Source organism: Lactuca sativa, chromosome 4 (genome assembly GCF_002870075.4).
Source record: "Lactuca sativa cultivar Salinas chromosome 4, Lsat_Salinas_v11, whole genome shotgun sequence".
Classification (NCBI taxonomy): Eukaryota; Viridiplantae; Streptophyta; class Magnoliopsida; order Asterales; family Asteraceae; genus Lactuca; species Lactuca sativa.
In genome coordinates this window covers 52,319,809-52,336,014 of record NC_056626.2, presented here as the reverse complement: position 1 = coordinate 52,336,014, position 16,206 = coordinate 52,319,809, and the positions used below count along the sequence as shown (strand labels likewise).

Here is a 16,206-nt window from a genome sequence, read left to right as displayed (position 1 = left end):
GTGCATCATATCATATAACAGTTAAAACCATAGCTGTGATTATAAATGGAAAAAACTTGTACAGTTAAATAAATATATTCACAACTTTTGTTTTTAGAAGTATAATATTAGCATTTATCAAACGAAGCTTCTCAATGAAGGCATGTTCAAGGGATCCACTTGCATTATTCAAACCATGGTATTGAGAGTTTCTTAATTATCTGAAAAATGAAAACAATACACAATCAATCACACATGAACAAAACAGAAAATGTTTAACAATGAACCTTGCTAGTAATATAAGACAGATTTCAAGCTAGTATGGCTATAGTTCTCATTAGAATTTGGAGGATTAAAAAAAAAAAGAACTAACTTAATGAGAATGACACCTTCAAAAAAAGTGCCATTGTTGCTTGAAACACTTTTCTCGACAATATTTATAGTAGAAACTATTTCTTTAATACCCTTGCCTTATCCACTACCATTAGAAGCACCCTGCAAAAGTAAAGGATCAATAAGTTTTTCAGCAAATAAAAAGAGAAAAATAAAAGCATATTCATATCTTCAACCAAAGGAGCAGTAGGGAAATGCATGCTGTCCACCAAAATAAAAGGCACCAGAAAATCAGATAGTGAAATAGCTTGAATACTCTAGAAACAAAACCATAACAAACCTGGTGTATAATATATGTGGTAGTTCACCTTGATTTACAGTATTTTGTTGAGATGAAGCAACAGAAATCAGGGTTTCCTTCAATTTTCCTAACCCTGTCCTTCATGTCCAAATCAAGATTCTTGAAAAATATCTAAAAGGGAAAACCAACATGAGAATATGTACAAAATCACAATTATACATGTGCTACACATACATAGATTCAAACATACTTCAATTGAAAACATAAGAACTGAAATGTGGCATTGCATGTATTTCAGCAACTAATCCAAGAATCCCCATAGTCCAAGGATTAGGTGGTTGATATCATATATCCCATATAAGTCTGAGAAGATGAAGAGAAACAAAATATACCTCTATAATTAGCAATAAACGCTCTTCAGAACCTATCTGTATGAGCTCAGAACTTAGAAGAACCTGTTGCATTCCCAAATAACAAATTAAAACCAACAAGGTTCAAAAATACATCAAGATTGTGAAATTGGGAAACAAATAGTGGAATCAGACTGACCCTACGTCCACAAGGACCATCGCCTGTGAGAGGCGTCGATTTGGGTGAAAGCAGACATGTCGAAGAAAAAAGAGGATGAAAATCACTCGTTATTTCTCTGCTTTGCTTCAAGATTCTGGACGTTCGATTAGCTGAGATCAAACCAAAGAATATTTCAAGTCTTCTCTTCAGTGGGGTTGGAGCGTATAAGTTGATATTTGGGGTGAGAGGCTTCGATTTCAAGAAAAAAAAAAGGCGGAAGAGGAGAAGTTAAGTGACGCGTTGTTTCAAGAAGGGAAAAGAAGAGGGAAGCAACAGGCTAGCTGGGCATAAGATTAATAAAAAGTTAAAGTACAATGCTAAAAATGGGCTGATTTTTGAATTCATGTAAAATGCATGTTTTTAGAGTAGGATTCTTTAATTGGAAGTTTTTTTCAAGGTAAAATGCATAGATTAATAAAAACTGTGATGTTTCAATGATGTTATAGAAAGAAAAGTTAAAGTACAATGCTAAAAATGGGATGATTATGCTATAATTGGATTTTTTTTCAAAATAAAATGCATACATGAAAAAGTGAAGTTCCAATGATGTTAAGCAAAGAAAAAGTGAGTGCAATGCTGAAAATGGAATGATTTTTGAAAAATCAACGTAAAATGGAAGTTTTGGAATGCTTTAATTGGATTTTTTTTCAAAAATAAAATGCATTGATGAACATTCAATGCAAAACGGATGTTTTTTGAATGTACAATGATTTAATGGGAAGTTTTTTGAAAATAAAATTAAAGCACCATGCTAATTGTAAAAGAATAAGAGCAGCAGGACATGAACATGAATACTGAATTTATGACACACAACAAAATATAGAGTGGTTTAGTGGTAAAACATACCTGGAGTATGAAATGAAAGCAATTTACTATTTCTGGATCCCCACTATAAAAGTGGAAATATACATATGTTTAGTATCACAAAGTGGTAAAAGAAAATTGAAATTGAAAAAGAATAACAGCATCAGGAAACGACATAGACATACCTTGGACTTAATATGAATATAATTGGTAAAAGAAAATTTCTTCTCTGTCTTTCCCATAACATGTGATGACAGCTCATACAAACACATACCACAAAACATAAGTCAAAAGCCGTACATAATCAATGTAATGGATAAACTTTTCTAAATTAAAATGTTGTAATAAATAAGAGTTCTGGAAGCATAACTTTAATAAAGGAAAAACTGAAAACACAATGCAATAGTGCAATCTTTTTTCTTGAATATAAAACTAACAAGTCTTATCAAAATTGGTTTCTATATATTCGGATAAATATTGATGTAATTGGTTTCAAGAAATTAACTTTTGGAGATGTTGGTTTCCAGATGAGGTTGGGGTTTGAAGGGGCCCACCATGGTTTCAGGTGGCAACATCCTGTAAAAAGAGTAAAACATTAGTTTGTGTTCATGAAAATTAAAAAGGCACAAACAACCTACAATTATAGTATTCCATAACAGAATCCCTAATCTAATAAAAAAAATAGGTCAAACCCAATAAAAGTGTAAGTTTAATGCAACAAAGGAACTTCCCACCTCTAGTAATTCGGTTAATAGATTAAAACCAAAAGGATTCAAAAATACCTCAACATTCTGAAATTGAGAAACAAATGGTGGAATTAAACTGGCAAAGAGAAACCATCTGTCCACTTCCGCTGTGAAAAGTGGAAAACCAGTCATTAAATGGCATGGACACCTGGTTTTACAAGAATGAAATTAATAATGATTAGATTGATAATTTAAGGAGTTAAAAATGATGTAATAAGATGATTATACTTATTCATTGAGTTTTGGTTCCACTGAAAAAATGCTCTATTCCCAGTTTAACCAACCGGTAAGTTTTGGTGAGGTGGCATGGCATGTATTTGACACGTCATCAAATGCATACCAACCATACACCATGTCACCAAAAAGTTACCAGTTAAACCGGTCAACAAGCGAATCAGGTGGATTCTAGCAATTGGATAAAGTCTGAATGACATTGTGAAGAGCAGAGAATACTACTCTTGCATCACTCATCTTCAGTGTTTCAACAAGAGAGATAAAAGATTATGTTGTTGCCCCTGTGTTGATATAATAGTTAAAACCATAGCTGTGATTATAAATGGAAAAAACTTGTACAGTTAAATAAATATATTCACAGCTTTTGTTTTTAGAAGTCTAATAATATTAGCACTTATCAAACGATTATAAGCAAATAAATAGCTACCTTTTGGACATTCATAAAACACCCATAACAGAAGCTTCTCAATTGATGCACATCCCAACTCAAGGTTGTCATCAATAACACGTTGCATGGCATGTTTAAGGGATTCACTTGCATTATTCAAACCATGGTATTGAGAGTTTCTTAATTATCTGAAAAATGAAAATAATACACAATCAATCACACATGAACAAAACAGAAAATGTTTAACAATGAACCTTGCTAGTAATATAAGACAGATTTCAAGCTAGTATGAATATAGTTCTCATCAGAATTTGAAGGATTCAAAAAAAAGAACTAACTGAATAAGAAGAATGACACCTTTAAAACAAGTGCCATTATTGCTAGTGAAACACTCTTCTGGACAATATATATATCTTTAATACCCTTGCCTTATCCATTACCATTGGAAGCACCCTGCAAAAGTAAAGGATCAATAAGTTTTTCAGCAAACAGTTTTTAATTATCTAGTTGGCAGTTGCAATGAAAACAGAAAAAATAAAAAGCATATTCATATCTTCAACCAAAGGAACAGCAGAGAAAAGGAGTAACTGCCTTCATGTCCAAATCAAGATTCTTGAACAATATCTAAAAAGCATCAACAAATCAGATAGTGAATACTCTAAATACAAAAACATATATAGACAACAAACCTGGTATATAATATGTGGTAGTTCACCTTGATTTACAGTTTTTTGTTGAGAGATGAAGCAGGGAAATGAAGTGGAGCAGCATGCAGCATGTTATCCACCAAAATAAAACGCATCAGCAAAACAGATAGTGAAATATTCTCAAAACAAAAACATCTATACACAACAAACCTGGTATATAATATATAATATATAATATATGTGGTAATTCACCTTGATTTACAGTATTTTGTTGACAGATGAAGCAACAGAAATCAGGGTTTCCTTCAATTTTCCTAACCCTGTCCTTCAAAAGAGATGAGATGTTCCAAATCCCAATAGCTTGAGAGTATAATCTGTGACTACGCTACCTTCTTAACCTTCAGTAGCAGCAGCCTGAATGAAAAACAATAAAGATTTTAAATTTCTATCATGAAAGATTCAAAAAAAAAATTATTCTGCTACCTTCATGAAGACATCGATATCCGGATCAGGTTTTATGTTTGCATCTCCCTCTCTTCTCGACAATTCTGCCAACATCTCTATAATTTTTTTTTTGTACAATTTATGTTACACAAAACTTTATAATCTTCAAAAAGAAGAATGAAATAGAAAATTAGAATAAGGAAATAATCTGAAACTAACCATAACGTGAACCAACTCCTTGGCATCTTGCTGAAAAAGTATAACAGCAGCAGTAAATATAAACAAAATTTCTTCTCTGACTTTTCCATAACATGTGACAGGTCCCTGATCTAATAAAAAAACAGGTCAAACCCAATAAAACTGTAAGTTTAATGAAACATAACAAGTTCACACCTCAAGTAGATGTTAAATTAAAACCAACAAGGTTCAAAAATACATCAAGATTGTGAAATTGGGAAACAAATAGTGGAATCAGACTAACACAAAGAAACCCTCCGTCCACTATGGACATCACCTGTGAGAGGCTTCGATTTCAAGAAAAAAAAAAGGCGGAAGAGGAGAAGTTAAGTGACGCGTTGTTTCAAGAAGGGAAAAGAAGAGGGAAGCAGCAGGCTAGCTGGGCGTAAGATTAATAAAAAGTTAAAGTACAATGCTAAAAATGGGCTGATTTTTGAATTCAATGTAAAATGCATGTTTTTAGAGTAGGATTCTTTAATTGGAAATTTTTTTCAAGGTAAAATGCATAGATTAACAAAAACTGTGATGTTTCAATGATGTTATAGAAAGAAAAGTTAAAGTACAATGCTAAAAATGGGATGATATTTTGAAAACTCAACATAAAATGGACGTTAATGAATGTAGAATACTTTAATTAGAAGAGTTTTAAAGTAAAATGCATCGATGAGAAAAAAGACAAGTTTGATGCTTCAATGATGTTACAGAAAGAAAAGTTAAAGTCCAATGCTAAAATAGGATGGTTATTGAAAATTCAATGTAAAATGGAAGTTTTTGAAAGTTAAATGCTTGAATTGCAAGTTTTTTCAAAGTAAAATGCATAGATGAGAAAAAAATAAGAGTGATGTTTTAATTATGTTACAGATAGAAAAGTTAAAGTACAATACTAGAAATAGAATGGTTTTTGAAAATTCAATGTAAAATGGAAGTTTTTGAAAATAAAATGCTTGAATTGCAATTTTTTTCAATGTAAGATGCATAGATAAGAAAAGTGAAGTTTGATATTTTAATGATGTTACAAAAAGAAAAGTTAAAGTACAATGCTAAAAATGGGATGATTATGCTATAATTGGATTTTTTTCAAAATAAAATGCATAGATGAAAAAAGTGAAGTTTCAATGATGTTAAACAAAGAAAAAGTGAAAGTGCAATGCCGAAAATGAAATGATTTTTGAAAAATCAACGTAAAATGGAAGTTTTGGACAAAAGAATGCTTTAATCGGATTTTTTTTCAAAAATAAAATGCATTGATGAACATTCAATGCAAAACGGATGTTTTTTGAATGTACAATGACTTAATGGGAAGTTTTTTCAAAATAAAATTAAAGCACCATGCTAATTGTAAAAGAATAAGAGCAGCAGGACATGAACATGAACACTGAATTTATGACACACAACAAAATATAGAGTGGTGGAAAATACCTGGAATAAGAAATGAAAGTATTTTGCTATTTCTGGATCCCCACTATAAAAGTGGAAATATACACATGTTTAGTATATATCACAGAATTGATAAAAGAAAATTGAAATTGAAAAAGAATAACAGCATCAGGAAATGACATACCTTAGAATTAATATGAATATTATTTGGTAAAAGAAATTTTCTTCTCTGTCTTTCCCATAACATGTGATGACAGCTCCTACAAACACAAACTACAAAACCAAAAGGTGTAAGTTTAATGCAACAAAGGAACTTCCCACCTCTAGTAATTCGGTTAATAGATTAAAACCAAAAGGATTCAAAAATACCTCAACATTCTGAAATTGGGAAACAAATGGTGGAATTAAACTGGCAAAGAGAAACCCTCTGTCCACTTCCACTGTGAATAGTGGAAAACCAGTCATTAAATATAAATAGCGTAGACACCTGGTTTTACAATAATGAAATTAATATAAATTAAGAAGTTAAAAATGAAGAAATAAGATGAGAATAGTTAATTATTAGGAAACAAGTTCAGAACAGAACAGGATGCTTAGTCACCTGTTCCATCCAAGAATCATAGAGTTTTGGTGACATTCTATTCCAAGTTTAACCAACCAACCGGTAACTTTTGGTGAGGTGACCTGGCATGTATTTGACATGTCATCAAAGGTAAATATAATAAAGGTCATAGAATTGTCAAATGCATAGACCCCATGTCACCAATAACTTACCAGTTAAAACAGTCAACAAGCGACTCAGGTGGATTCAACAATAATACTCTTGCATCACTCATCTTCAGTGCTTCAACAAGAGAGATAAAAGATTATGTTGTTGCCCCTGTGTTGATATAATAGTTAAAACCATAGCTGTGATTATAAATGGAAAAACTTGTACAGTTAAATAAATATATTCACAGGTTTTGTTTTTGGAAGTCTAATAATATTAGCACTTATCAGATGATTATAAGCAAATAAATAGCTACCTTTTGGACATTCATAAAACACCCATAACAGAAGCTTCTCAATGAAGGCATGTTCAAGGGATCCACCAGCATTATTCAAACCATGGTATTCAGAGTTTCTTAATTATCTGAAAAATGAAAATAATACACAATCAATCACACATGAACAAAACAGAAAATGTTTAACAATGAACTTTGCTAGTAATATAAGACAGATTTCAAGCTAGTATGGATATCATTCTCATCAGAATTTGGAGGATTCAAAAAAAAAAAGAACTAGCTGAATGAGAATGACACCTTCAAAACAAGTGTCATTGTTGTTTGAAACACTCTTCTGGACAATATATATATATATATATATATATATATATATATATATATATATATATATATATATATATATATATATATATCTCTTTAATACCCTTGCCTTATCCATTACCATTGGAAGCACCCTGCAAAAGTAAAGGATCAATAAGTTTTTCAGCAAATAAAAAGAGAAAAATAAAAGCATATCCATACCTTCAACCAAAGGAACAGTAGGGAAATGCATGCTGTCCACCAAAATAAAAGACACCAGAAAATCAGATAGTGAAATAGCTTGAATACTCTAAAAACAAAACCACAACAAACCAGGTATAATATACGTGGTAATTCACCTTGATTTACAGTATTTTGTTGAGATGAAACAACAGAAATCAGGGTTTCCTTCAATTTTCCTAACCCTGCCTTCATGTCCAAATCAAGATTCTTGAACAATATCTAAAAGGAAAAAACCAACATAAGAATATGTACAAAATCACAATTGTACATGTGCTACACATACATAGATTCAAACATACTTCAATTGAAAACATGAGAATTGAGATTTGGCATTGCATGTATTTCAGCAACTAATCCAAGAATTAGGTGGTTTATACGCATGGTTCCAAAACCTATAGCAAGGGAATTGAAGTGAAAAGAAGAATACCAATAACCACAGTGATTTTGAGAATAAACATAAATCAATGGAGTTACATACCTTGGAGGTAACGGGAATTATCCCAATCATTAAACCCTTTCATAAGCCTACACAGGTTAATAAGTAAACTTATCATATATGGCACCTAGTCAAGAAGATGAAAAGAAACAAAATTACAGATTTTTCAGCAATAAACGCTCTTCACAACTTGTTTGTATGAGCCTGTTGCATTCCCAAATAACAAATTAAAACCAACAGGGTTCAAAAATACCTCAAGATTGTGAAATTGGGAAACAAATAGTCGAATCAGACTAGCAAAAAGAAACCCTACGTCCACTATGACCATCGCCTGTGAGAGGCGTCGATTTGGGTGAAAGCAGACATGTCGAAGAAAAAAGGGGATGAAAATCATTCGTCTGCTTTGCATCAAGATTCTGGACGTTTGATTAGCTGAGATCAAACCAAAGAATATTTCAAGTCTTCTCTTCAGTTGGGTTGGAGCGTATAAGTTGATATTTGGGGTGAGAGGCTTCGGTTTCAAGAAACAGAGGCGGTAGAGGAGAAGTTAAGTGAAGCGTTGGATCAAAAAGGGAAAAGAAGAGGGAAGCAGCAGGCTAGGTGGCGTGAGATGTACAGTTATTGATCATCGGATGGAAATTATGAGAAAGGGTAATGTGGGTTTATAGAATGGATAACTGAAGAAATAATGGAGAGCATGAGAAAGAGAACGTTTGCCCTCCGACATCATCGTCTTCTTCCCGCTGTCACCAATTTCTTGAAATCAATTTATTTTTACTCTTGGAGCACCAGAGGAAAATGGTTAAGATCCTCTTAATGTCAACAAAACGAGTGTTCTGAGGAACAAAATTGAAAAAGTGGTTACGAAGAGGAAGAAGAAAGAAAGAACGATGAAGAGTTCAGGCAGGACTGGCACTCACTTTGTAGTCAAACGAACCGTTCGTGCCCCAACCGAAACGCTTGAAGATCATGAAATTATTAAGAATCTTACGCATTAATTAATTGCCTATTATTAACCAGCCATATTAACGTTGGATTGTTTTTTATTTACCAATAATTATAATTATTTATTTTTTTATTTTAATGAAACATTTTATTATTTTGTTTGACTATTTTAAATTAATAATTATTTTCTATTTTATTTTTTAATAATAAAATCAACTTTTTTGATTTTATACCATCCTAACTTAAAATTATCATGCGTAACCAGTGAAATAAGTATTTTTAGTATCATCACTGTGATGTATATTATTTGTGTAAATACATTAGCATAATCAATAGATACAAATATGCATATGTGTTTTATAAAAACATAAATATCTTAATAGTAATAAAAGATATTTAACTCATCAAACATTAGAAAATATTATTGCAAACTCTTTTTTTTAATTAAGTAAATTATTTTTCAAAATATTATACACTAAAAATGAAGTTTAGTGGAAGTCTATTTATAGTAAACACCGAACATTATACCTTGCATAACCCTCGACTCGTAATACAATCAGAATGGGATATCCACTTACCCATGATAAATTTTCGTATTGCTTCACCTTCGTAAATGTTTCTATCAATCAAAACGGTTCTCCCCCACTTAGATTCAACTACAACATGCCAACCTCCTAACTTCTCTGCCCTACCACTGTCATCCTGAGCTTACTCAAACCAGATCAACACCTTGTTATTCCTGAATAAAGATAGTTGCCTCTAAAGCACCTTCCCTTGATACAATTCCAAATCCTTGAAAAATCTCAACTGATAACAAAGAATGAATAACCCATAGTCATAATAGGCAGATAACTAATCCATCAAATCTTTTACTAAGAGATCACTACACCTAAAGAATTGTTAATTGATATAACTCGAGCGCCTTCCATAACCTCAACAACTGAATCGACCCATACGAAAATGTACCACCTATACACAGAAGTTAATAGCTCCTAACACTTCTTACCCTACTAACGATAACAATTGATCCAAAGAAATCCTTGCCGAGAGGCTCTCGAACTGACGCCTACGACTAACTCAACTGACTATTCTTTAACATGACTCCTGGTATGCAAAATGGCATGTGACAGTTCCTCTAATAATCATACCCAAGTAACATAAAGGAACTACGATCCATAGGTGAAGACTCTAACTAAACATATTGTCTCTCTCACACACACAACCACATGATCATAAGCGTAAATAATGAATGCATAAAGAAAGCGAATATAATGCGTACCTGCAACAACATCTAATGGAACTCAGGCCTTATCGACATGCAACTGAAATGTCGAACTCCTCACTACTAGAGCCTCCGTCTTTCCCTGGCAGCCGTCAGTGATCCTCGAAGTTGTTGGGGATGGTCGACGCATGTACGTAGCTCCGATGCGTCCGAGATGATCCACCCATATGCCCAACGTACTCGGTGTACGCCCAACACACTGGACCGCCTCGCAGTACGCCCAACATACGAGGACATTACGCCCAACATAACCCCGATGTCCAGCCACTATAAATAGAAACCAAGGGCTTACGGATTTTATTTGGAAAATCTATTCTCTCTCACTCTCTACTACTTCTCTAGCTAGTTTTAACCCCCCGAGGTCCCGATATCATTCCCTAGCACCCAAAGCAATCCCGGAGCGCCGAAGTTTTCAAGAAAAACAGCTTGTCGAGTCGAAACTCTGCCCCTGTGGAGCCCGTTTTTTGAGAAAACCCCCCGGTTTTATCGGAAACGATTGCTTTACGAGACGAGGTGCTGCCCAATTATCGTCTTAACAAGTGAATGTATAGTCACTTTCTTCTTTCACATAGATATGAAGTATTTTCTATAAAATACATGCTATGTGTAATTATATGGGTTGTTTATTTGAGATGGGTGTTGAATAGATATTTTATACAAGTTTTAAACTGTATATGTATTTTTATCTACAAATATGTTGGGTAAAACATGGGTGGATAAAATTGTCATTGTGTGTTAAAATGATGAGAGGCCTTGATATTGTTATTGTTTCAGTCATCCAGTGGAGTATAGATGACGACTATGGACCTTTCTATACAGTCTAGTGGAACGCTAGCAGGCTCACAACCTGTAGGTGTTTGTGAGCTTAGTGTTCAATGGTATACTCCATCCCCCACATGGTTGCCTTATTTGACATAAATTGTTGAGGAATCCCCTAAAGCAGTGTTGTCACCCCGATGAAAATCCTTAGGCTAGGTCCCTTATGAAAGGTGTTTATGGACGTAAAGTGAGGATAACGGGAATGGGTAATCAGAGTTATTGTTGTTTCATGAAATTAATAAATTTATTGTTGGTTGATGAAAATTAATAAACTTATTATTTGTGGGTTGAAAACCCTATATGCTCACCATGCTCCTAAGCCTGACCCACTCAGCTTTTCATATTACAGGTAATGGACCCCGAGCATAATTGGAAGACAACGAGAGACTTTTTTATTATAGGCCAGTAGTTGTAAATAACTGTTGTAAGGCTTATAATGTATTGTTTATGTTTTTGATCTGTATCGGAACATGACGTCCCTAGGTTTTGTTATATAATGAAAATATATTTCTTTAAGAAATGTTTTGATAAATTTTTATTATATTTTGTTTTGGGAACAAATTCCGCAACATCTTTTGGAAAATTACTCTGATTTTATTTTAAAAGCATAAACTAAATTGGTATTTTCTGGCCGAGAAAAATGGCACCTAAACCCCCCATGAATGTAAAATCTCGACTTGTGGGCCTTCTCCATTAATACTTGTCGAGCCCCACTAGCACAAGGCACCTAAACCCGCCCACGAAGAGTCAAAAGCCCTTGGCTGTCGATATCAAAAGCTGAAATCTGACCGATCACTGGCTTACTTTTCCGATTTTCTTCCTTTATGGCCTCCGACCACACTTCTTTGATAATCTCCAAAACTGGTGTTATCACAATCATCCTCATACACATATCTTGAATCGAGGCACTAACCGTCCTTCGGATCAAGGCGTCGACCACCACATTGGCATTGCTTGGATGATACAAAATCTCACAGTCGTAATCTTTCACTACATCCAACCACCTCCTCTGTCTCACGTTCAGGTTAGGCTGATCCATAATATATCTCAGGCTCTTATGGTATGCGTAGATGGTACACCGAACACTATAAAGATGGTGGCGCCAAATCTTGAGAGCGAAAACCACCGCCCCTAACTCCAAATCATGAGTGGGATGCCTTGCTTCGAGGCTTCAGCTGCCTCGAAGCGTATGAAATCATATGCTCCCTATGCATCAACACAACACCCAACCCTGTAATGGATGCATCATGGTAGACCACGAAATCCTCAACTCCCTCAGGGAGGGTAAGTACCGGTGCCTCACACAATCTCTGGCGAAGAGTATCGAATGATGCCTATTACTCAGGCCCCCAACTAAACACAACATGCTTCCTCGTCAACTTAGTGAAAGGAACATCAACCTTGTAGAAGTCTTGAATGAATCTCCAATAATATCCTGCAAAAACGAGGAAGCTCCAAGTTTCAGATGGAGATTTCGGCACTTCCCACCACATCACCGCCTCTATCTTGGATGGGTCGACCAAGATACTATTATGGTTGATGAGGTGTCCCAAAAACTGAACCCTGCGCAACCAGAAGTCGCACTTAGAGAACTGGGCATAGAGCCTCTCTATCCTCAAAACTCGAAGAATCTCGTGAAAATGCTCCTTGTGCTGCTCTCTGATCTTCGAATAGACCACAATGTCATTCATGAAGATGATCACTGATTGATCAAACATGGGCTTGCACACCCGGTTCAGGAGATCCATAAACGATGTCGGTGCGTTGGTGAGCCCAAAAGGCATCCCCATAAACTTGTATTGCCCATAACGAGTTTGGAAAGTCGTCTTCTGAATATCCTCCCCTCGTATCATCATCTGATGATAGCCATACCTCATATCGATCTTGGAAAACGAAGATGCCCCCTGCGACTGATCGAATAGATCATCAATCCTCGACAATGGTAATGGTTCTTCACTGTCAGCTAGTTCAACTCCCAGCAATCAATGCACATCCAGTGCGAACCATCTTTTTTCTTGACAAATAGGATCGGTGCTCCCCATGGAGAACTACTCGGCCGGATAAACCATTTCCTCAACAACTCCTAAAGCTGAGAGGATAGCTTGTGCATCTCAGGAGGTGCAAGACGGTACGTTGTCTTGGAAATCGGCACCGCACCCGGGATCAAATCAATATGAAACTCCACTTGCCTCGCAGGATGCACACCCGGTAACTCCTCGGGAAAAAAAAATCAGGAAAGTCGCGTACAATAGGAACATCAGAAATGGAAATTGATCCTTTCTCTTCAATCCGAGTATCCACTACATATGCCAAATAACCCATACACCCATGCTGCAAACTCTGCATTACCCTGGTGGCAGAACAGAAGGCGGATCCCGACCTAGAACCTTTACCATAAATGGTTAACACTCCCCTATTTGGGTATTGAATCGTCACCATCTAACGCTTCATATTCAATCAGTGCCCCAAACCGACTCTACCAATCCATACCCATGATCACACAGACATCTCCCATAACATTAGGGGTAAGATCTATCGGATAACCAACACCAAAAATCTCTAACACAGAACCCCGATAGATATCAGTAGTGGAGATCGGATGCTCATCAGGTATAGAGACCCTCAAGGGCCTGCTCAAGGCCTCTCGTGCAATAATAAATCTGCAAAAAAAAGGATGACGAAATAAAAGACCGACTCGCACCCATGTCAAACAACACAAGCGAAGGTATAAAATTCACAAGAAAAGTACCTACATGATCAATAACATAAGCAACATAAATAAATCAATAGAAAATAAAGAAAACATACCAGCCACATGTATGGAGCTACTCTGGCCTCCTCTGATGTCAACTGAAATACTCTCCCTCTAGCCTTTGGTGTCTTGGCCTTCCCCTGTTGACCATCAGTAATACGCAGGGTCACAGGGCCTGGAGCCTAAACCGCCCAAGATGCAAGATGAGGACACTCAACCCTCAAATGACTCGTATGGTCTCAATTGAAGCAAACTTGAAATCCCTTGGGGAAATCCCTATCTAATTTCCTCTCCTTAACACATGTAACAAGTCGTCCCTGGCCGACATGGTCCCTCATGCCCTTGTCACACTTACCGTAAGTGCAGTCCTTCTGGCCTCCAACTCTCAAGTCAGCGGTCTTAGGCTGCTTAGTCGCCGACTGCGACTGTACTGGCTTCATATCTCTCACTTGGGTCTCCTTCTCCTCTCTAGCCTAGGTCTCCAACTCAATCTCTTTCCTCCCGGCATTGGTCTTAGCTCAGCCAATGTCCGATATAAAGTGTTCGCCAGGAAATCACGAATATCCCTCCCCATAATACTCAGATACTGACTCACACGGGTCTACTCAGTAGACACATGCTCATGACAAAACAAGGCCCTCTTGTAAAACATCTTAATGATCTCAATCAGCGTCGATGTCTTCTGCTTGAGAGACAGGAACTACTGGGCCAACCTCTCTCTCTCTCTCTTAGTAAATCTCTCCTAGGTCATCGTAGAATGCTCTACAAGGGTGTAATCAGTTGTCACAAACTTCCACCAATCCTTCACTCCTAAGCGCAACAAGTTCAGCGCGAAACGAACCCTCAGATTCTCCAAACACGAGCAAGTGTAAAAACAACCCTCAACATCATAAATCCATCTCATTGCAACAATCGGATCCTAGGTCCCATCAAACTTGGGTGGCTTCGTGTTGTTGAACTCCCGCTACCACAAAAAATCACCCTTCTGCGGTCTCATAACAACAAAAGCTACGGTGGCTTTTGCAGCCGTAGCAGCCTCTGGGACGACGACATAACTCTCATCAAAAGTCTCAATCAGCATGGTCTTAATAGTCCCAAACATCTCTGGAATAACCCCTCTTATTGTTGTGGCCACCTCGGCCGCAACAATCCTACCGATCTCATCATCATTGGCACTCGGCCTCTCGGGGTTGTTGGAGCCTGAACCTCGGGTAACCACCATACTGAAACACATAAGAAAACCACCAGAATCAGTCTAAAGCGCATACATGAACATCAACATACTCATACAAGCTCCTTAGTTCCATAAGATTCCTCCTTGAGCTGCATATGGACCCGGTGCTTTCAGTAGTATAGGCCTAATACTACCTTCCACACCAATACGTATTTGTCTCAAGTCATCTTCTCAAGAAACTAAGTCACAAGGACTCTATTTCTCAAGATCAGTTATACACTTGCCCTGTTGGTCTCTCAGAACCACAACTAAACATCTATACACTCATTCTATACTACTGCCCAACACTGCCCCGCTTTACAAGATCATCTCCACTGTCCTCGCCTTGGTTTAAAAATGCGTCGACTAGGCGCGCTTAAAGCGCTAGGCGCCAATGCGATCAGTAGAAGCGCTTCCGACCTAGTTAGGAGATGCGATTACGTAATGCGCTCGACTCGGGCGCTTTTAGCGATTTTTTTGTACATGGTAAGCGGCGCTTAAGCGCGACTTAATGGGTGACGGGCTTTTAATTAGATGTGGGCCATTAGGTTAAATAAATGAATAAAAAAACTCTTGGAAACCAAGAGTCGCACATCACACGACAGAGATTCATAGGCGACAACACACTTCATCCATCTTTTCCAACCGTTTTCTCCAAGAATTCCAAATCTTCATCCATCTTCTTCAACTCAACTGTACTTCCAGACTTCCAATGCTCGTTCCAGTCTTCCACAGTTCCACTAAACATCAAGGTACTATTCTTTCTTTCATTCTACTCTGATTCTACTCTTATATCATCTCCTAAGTCTTTAACTTTTCATTATGCATTCATGAATCATGATTCATGATCACGATTCACGAATGTAACAGAAACAGAGTAACATACTAAAAGTAACTACTATTATATATTATATAATATATTAATATTATTTACTGATGCAGAAAGTGTTATATATAATTATACATATCGTGTGATCTTTCTTTCCCCATGTATATAACTTACTTTTTAATATAACTTATTGTTTAACTTTAATGTATCATGTTTGTTTCCAGTTACATCTCTTTCATGTTATCACGTATGTGACATTGTGACTTACTTTTTAATATGATGTGTTGTATAATGATTAATGATTATGATGTAATATGTAAATG

At 36.0% G+C, this 16,206-nt stretch overlaps 1 protein-coding gene across 28 annotated transcripts in view; it reads right to left on the bottom strand.

The window, feature by feature from the left end:
- Positions 1–8,957, bottom strand: part of LOC111876763 (uncharacterized) — a 32,740-nt gene extending 23,783 nt beyond the window's left edge. For 7 of the 28 annotated variants that reach the window (XR_008231501.1, XR_008231500.1, XM_052770244.1 and 4 more), the window contains exons 1-4: positions 1,006–1,051; positions 653–784; positions 369–474; positions 86–200 (exon numbers count right to left, since the gene is read on the bottom strand). Coding sequence is in view for 7 of the 28 variants with exons in the window: in XM_052770247.1 (XP_052626207.1) it covers positions 7,086–7,157 (72 nt within the window). In the remaining 21 variants the exon portion in view is untranslated. Of the gene's footprint in view, positions 1–15; positions 201–352; positions 475–548; positions 574–652; positions 785–1,005; positions 1,069–1,162; positions 1,373–2,029; positions 2,073–2,172; positions 2,564–2,769; positions 2,882–2,961; positions 3,278–3,394; positions 3,544–3,712; positions 3,980–4,070; positions 4,417–4,485; positions 4,563–4,665; positions 4,776–6,102; positions 6,146–6,244; positions 6,334–6,429; positions 6,548–6,661; positions 6,745–6,834; positions 6,941–7,085; positions 7,193–7,361; positions 7,520–7,586; positions 7,619–7,723; positions 7,827–7,906; positions 8,000–8,085; positions 8,171–8,296 lie in introns of those variants that run through there. The other 21 variants (XM_052770247.1, XM_052770239.1, XM_052770249.1 and 18 more) reach the window with 14 other exon arrangements.
- Positions 8,958–16,206: the final 7,249 nt, after the last annotated feature.